General features: G+C 45.1%; 1 protein-coding gene across 2 annotated transcripts in view; it reads left to right on the top strand.

Moving 5' to 3' along the window:
* The window catches only part of SUSD4 (sushi domain containing 4), an 8,564-nt gene extending 2,330 nt beyond the window's left edge, over positions 1 to 6,234 (top strand). The window contains exons 2-4 of one of the 2 annotated variants that reach the window (XM_006029192.2): positions 252 to 396; positions 4,172 to 4,557; positions 6,110 to 6,234. In XM_006029192.2, coding sequence (XP_006029254.1) covers positions 252 to 396; positions 4,172 to 4,557; positions 6,110 to 6,138 — 560 coding nt within the window. In that variant the 3' untranslated portion in view covers positions 6,139 to 6,234. Of the gene's footprint in view, positions 1 to 251; positions 397 to 4,171; positions 5,217 to 6,109 lie in introns of those variants that run through there. The other variant, XM_025210646.1, reaches the window with a different exon arrangement.

Genomic DNA, 6,234 nt, shown 5'->3' with positions numbered 1-6,234 from the left:
GTGTAGGGAGTCTAGGCACCTAGCTCGGGGTTTTGGAGTCTACTCTGAGGGCCAGGTGCCTAAGCTTAAGGCACTGCCGTGCCTAATTGTGTAGTAACTTGTGTTCTTTATTGAAGTTAGCCCTCTCTTCCCATAGGTATTGTAGGTCTCTTATCCTGATTGGGGCCTCTGCCTCCTACTGCCTTGTAAATATGAGATAATAGTAATAATAATAATCTAATGCAACTGTTTTGTTTCCTTTTTTGTTTCAGAGCAAACATGGCCAAATACACAGGAAACCCTCTTGACTACATGGAAAATAGTTGCATTTACTGCTACCAGTGTTTTATTAGTGCTTCTGTTGGTTATTCTAGCCAGGATGTTCCAGACCAAATTTAAGGCACATTTCCTTCCAAGGTTTGTATGTTTTGCTCCCTAGAGGCTGAACACTTTAATTTAGCTCTTGCACTGAATATTCCTTGGAGAGGACACAAAATGATAGGTGATTCTTGCAATTACCCTTTTTTCTTGCATTGACAGTAAAAAACAGAGAAAGGAAAAAGTCAGCCTGTATGGAGTGGCACTACTAGAATTCCACAGTACTTCTAGGTTTCTCTGGGACAAGAATCAGTGGCATCATTTGTTGGATTCACTATGGGGGTGATTGCAACTCTGTTATTGAGAGTTTGGGGTCTTAGGTCAGATATGGCGTCTTATGTCAAACCATTCACTTTAAAATGCCAGTTTTCAGGAATTGGGTGAATAGGCTCTTTTAAATACTGCATTTTATCACATAAGACACCCCCAAGATAAAATACACACCTTGTTTTTGACAAGCAGAATGGGAACAAAAGGGTTTTCCTTGAAAATACGGGTAAGTAGCAGTAAGTAACTGAGTAGCAGAAGCTAGGGAGCTCAGCTTGGTCATTGTTCTACTCCATTTGCAGCATTACTTTCACCTTCTGCAGAAGCTTAAGATACAGATACAGTTATTACTGCATTTTCTCACTTCCAGTACACACCCCAATTTCTAGTGTTGACTTTTGGGAAGAGGGTGCATGTTGTATGTGAGAAAATATGGTTTATTGGGCTTAGTAGTGTAAGTGCTTAAGTGAATGTCTTTGTCCTAATGGAAATCTTTGTGTGAAAATTCTGTTGGAAGTTTCGCTTCCTAGTTCTGGCCAGCCTGTGGCATGGGCTGCCTTTGTGTATGGCACAGCAGATCAGAGAGGGGACAGACAGCATGGTGGCAGATAGGGCATGGAGCAGAAAGCAAAGGAGAAGGTCAGGCAGGGAGCCCAGGGCAGGAAGCAGGAGGAGCAGCAGATCAAGTATGGGGAAGGGATCAGAGGGGCACCCAGGACGGGTGTGAGCAGGTATCTTTTACAGTGCTCCCCCACAGGGTTCTAGATCACCAAGTCATTCAGCAAGGAGCCACCTACAGGTAACCAACAGGAAAGGCTATGCCAAGGGTATGTCTGAACTCCTAGTCCTTCCCAGAGCTTAGATATCTGACTCAGGTCTGCAAGAAAGGAGCCATTAAGCCAAGATCCAGACAGCCCAGTATAAACTGCAGTCTAGGGGTAGAAACATATGCCCAGGGCACAGGAAATCTGCATTTTAAGCTCATCTCACCCAGAGGGAATTCATACCCACCCCTCACACTCCCAAAGAGAGTGCACTAAGTGTCAGACTGTGAAGCCCTCTAACCCTGCCTGGCCCATAGCTTTGTTGTCGGGGCAGTGCTCTGGATAATGGGAAGTGTGGGTTTGATTCCCCTGATGGTGAGGAGGGTCTGTAACTCATAGATTCATAGATGTTAGGGTCAGAAGGGACCTCAATAGATCATCGAGTCTGACCCCCTGCATAGGCAGGAAAGAGGGCAGGGGTTAGATGACCCCAGCTAGATGCATATCCAACCTCCTCTTGAAGACCCCCAGGGTAGGGGAGAGCACCACCTCCCTTGGGAGCCCGTTCCAGACCTTGGCCACTCTAACTGTGAAGAAGTTCTTCCTAATGTCCAGTCTAAATCTGCTCTCTGCTAGCTTGTGGCCATTATTTCTTGTAACCCTCAGGGGCGCTTTGATGAATAAAACTTCACCAATTCCCTTCTGTGCCCCCATGATGAATTTATAGGCAGCCACAAGGTTGCCTCTCAACCTTCTCTTGCGGCCTCCCACTTCCTAGACAAATGTTCTACACCAAGGGTGCTCAACCCCCAGCCCATGAGCCAGATCTGGTCTGCAGAGCCATGTCATTCAGCCAGTGGGTTCTCCATGGGTCTGAAAATTTGGCAGTGGGGGTTTGGTAGCAGCATGCATTGTCTCTCCCTTGCTGCCAAATTTATGGATCTGTGGGGAGCCTGGTGGGCTGGATAGTGTGGCCGTGAGCACTAGATTGGACACACATACCATTGGGCGAAAAGTGAGCATGTCTTCCAATTCTGTTTGGTATTAAGTAGTATGCTTGCTTTCAGCATCAGACATTTTTGTGAGGCATGTTTTGACCTTGCCAGAGGGATCAGGGGCTTGGACAGAGTTAGGCACCTGCCGGTATTGATTTGGATTACAACAGAGGTTAGGTAAGAGGGATGTGACTGGCTGGGTGGCTGAACTGTGGTGTTTTTGAGGAAATGTAATATCCCGGTCTAGACACTGGGGGAACTTCCAGGCCAGAAGGGAGGCACCTAATGAATCTTGGTGCCTCCAATGTTGTAGCTGCTGGAACATGGCCAGTTTGGCTGACTCTCTGTTATTTAGGTACTTAAATGTATCCCCTTATCATGATCTGTTAGGACAATAAGGAAATTCCTTATTGTCATACCTAGGTTTAGACTTGTTCCTGGTTCCCAAGTCTGTGCTTAATCTCTTAGGTAACACACCTATCTGTCTTTTTTCTCTCTCTCTTGAGTTTTGTCTTTCCATCATTTATAGCAGGGGTGTGAAACTCATCGGTCCCCATGGGTCAGATGAGGGCCACTGGACCATATCCAGACCAACCCCTGTGCTGCATGTGGTGTCCATTGGGCTGGGACTAGCCCCCCCGCACTGCATGTAGCACACACCAACCTTGCTTCGGGGTTTGCAGTGCACACAGCGTGAAGGCTGGACCCACCGTAGTATATAACACAAAGGGTCTGTGCACCCCTTTGGGCACTCTACTGGACCAGCCCTGCCTGCCAGCTTCAAGGCCAGTCTGGATCGGGTGCTAAGCTGTTCACATGCACCAGAGCCCACATACGGATCTGGTCCACATTCAGCCTATGCTGCATGCTGGCCCCCTGTGCCGTGTGTATTGCCAGATCCAGCCCTGCACACGTGCCGCATGTGGTGCACAGGGCTGGGGCTGGTGCTGGTGCTACCCAGAGGCCATGTTTGACACCCCTGATTTATAGTAATGAGAGATAGGAAAGACACACATTAGGAATACTAATATGTCCTCCTGCAGGTGGAGGGGCATGGTTATATACACAAATGAGAGCCATTAGCTTTAAGAGGCTGCGGCAGTGACAGGCCTCATGGCCTATATACCTCCAACCTGCTGAAATAAGTTTCTCTCCTCCTCGTCCTCTTTCAGATGTTCCATATGCTACAAACACATGGGACTAAATTCTTTCCTGGTGGGCTTCCATTGTTGACTGTTGTTAGACATTTTTTTAGATTAACAGACCTAAAATATAAAACCTAAAAATGGCTTTTAAAAAAATATCTTCCTACTAGTTGGGGGAAAATGGTCTTCCTTCCAACCTAAGGGCAGCTATAAGCTCACAAAATCAAGCTCAAAGTTTGGTCATCCAGTGCTAATGAGCTTAGTATGATTTTGCATGTGCTGCAAGCCTTTTGCTCCAAGGATTCACACACTTTGAACTGACTCACCCCATCTGTGACAATATATCCCTGATAATTATCATGCGTGAGATAGGAAAGAATGTTTTTTATCTCTGCATGCACCTGTTTTTCTTCCTCTCTCCACACCACGCCTTAGTTTACCAGTTTTGTTTATCTCATCGTAACAAATTGCACATTAGTATCAGCCTGAATGGATTTCTGCATCCCTATGAAGCAAACATTCCTGTGAATATTAGTGACCATTTCACATGATTAGAAAATGTTGTACTCAGTGGCGTTTGTCAGCTGAAGATGCCATTGAAGCATTTGAAGTCTCCATGATAATCTATCTGCATTTGATGTAGAGGTGTCCAGGAGAGTTCCACCAGTGACCCTGACTTCGTGGTAGTGAACGGTGTTCCTGTCATGTTACCTTCCTATGATGAAGCTGTGAGCAGTGGTTTGGACAGCTTGGCCCCAGGGTACTACTCGTCTTCTTCAGGGCAGGGGCATGTTTTGCAGACGGAAGATCAGAACCCTCCTGCTTATCCAGGCACAGCAGATACACACACATTGCCTAGTGAATTTGAGACCTGTGACAGCATATCAGGCTCCTCTGAACTTCTCCAAAGTTTATATTCATCTTCTGTGTGCCAAATGGGAGTGCACCCTGTTTCAGATAGAACTGATGTGATCAATAGTGCCACCAGGGAGGCTGCATCCTCAAGTCCAAGTATCGATATTGCAGATGGTAAGTTTTACTTTGATATGATAGTAGGATGCGTGTTGAAGGCAGTTGTCCAGAAATACACAAGCCATATGTTGTGCTTCAAGGCAAGGCCCCATAGCCAACCTTGTTTTCTGTGTCTGTTTACATTCACTTCATTTATACGTTTTTTTAAAACAAATTCTTCACTGTTCTTTGTTGGTCTAATAAAAGATATCAAATTCACCCAAGGAACCTTGTCTGTCACTGTTCTTTGGGCTTTTTATAGACTCCTAGCTAGGCTTGATTCTCCAGCAGTGGGATGGAGACAAATCCTTCTCCCCATAGCACACAGTGGTAGCTGTGTCACTTCAAGGAGAGCAGTGACAGACGGATGTGAACACCAGTGGATACGCCTGTGATGTCTCCTCTTTTCCCCCTGCATTACTGATCTGCCCAGCTTGGTTCCATGAAGTCCCTTTCATGAGTGCCTTAAGTCCTTCCCATCTGACTCCTTTACAGGCTGAAGCACACTCAGCTATTATGAGTGATTGTACATTAACAAATTGGTCCCGTCTGTATGTATAGCACATAAACTCTTGAGCATCTAATGCAATTTTTCCCTCTTCTTTTGTCTCGACAAATCCCTACTACAAATATTAGGGAGCCCAGACTAATTGTTCACTCCAGCAATTGGGTACATATCACTCCCTCTTGCCAGAAGCAAGTTACAAGGACTTGCATCAAGATGCTGAGAGGAAATGTGGTATAAACACAGTCACTTGAAATTTTAGGCCCTGGCCATGGAAATGTTCAGACATTGGAACACAAGATAAGATGAATGTTTCCAGGAGGCTGATTTTTTTTTGAAGGCAACAATGTCATGTGCTCTTGTTTACTTTTATACAACTCATAAATATGCATTATTGTTGCTGTTTTGTTGTTGTTGTCATTGCTGCTAAGTGACTGTGAAGGTGTATTTCCTAGAGCAGAAAAATTAATGACCCCCTACCTTGAGGTTTCAGTCTTGCATTTGATGGTTAGCAAGGCTGTGTCTGGATCTAGTCTTCTACCTCCATTTTACCAGTTACAGAACTGAAGCCTGATGTGCTGATCCTGTCGTGGGCTCCTTGTTGATAGAAGAGTCTTTCTGTACAGAATTCATTGCAGGACTGAAGCCAAATTTAAACAGGATGTAAGGGCAAGAGATTCCAAGGGGGAAGGAAAGGTGGTTGTAATGTCAGCAAGTCTGTGGCTACTTGATGAGGGCTAATGCATGGCAGCATGAGGTAGTAAAGGGTATAGAGTAAGCTTGAGTTTTATAGGGATTTTTTGCTTGTATGTTTTGAAGTTTACAATGGATGCTTTAATTGTCTGTTTTCCTCTAGGCGTTCTGTTAGAAGTGAGGGGGGACTAGTATGAGAATATGCTGCCAGATTATTCATAATTGCAGACTGTCATATTGCTTGTTTGCAAACTGTGTAGCACTGTATAGCTGTGTGAGATGGTACGCACCAAACAAGTAAAAGGGGAGTCCCTGCCACAAGACAATTACAGTCTTAGATCAATAATTCTCTTTTTTTCCTTTGTATTCTAGAAATTCCATTGATGGAAGAGGACCCTTAACCTGCACAGGATTTGCTCCTGATATGATCACACTTTGGGGGAAATGAATCCCACGCATGTATACAAACACGTGTGCACGCACACACACACACACAC

Source organism: Alligator sinensis, unplaced genomic scaffold (assembly GCF_000455745.1).
Source record: "Alligator sinensis unplaced genomic scaffold, ASM45574v1 scaffold266_1, whole genome shotgun sequence".
Lineage (NCBI taxonomy): Eukaryota > Metazoa > Chordata > Crocodylia > Alligatoridae > Alligator > Alligator sinensis.
The sequence above is the reverse complement of the archived record's forward strand: the minus strand, read 5'-3'. Positions and strand labels throughout refer to the sequence as shown.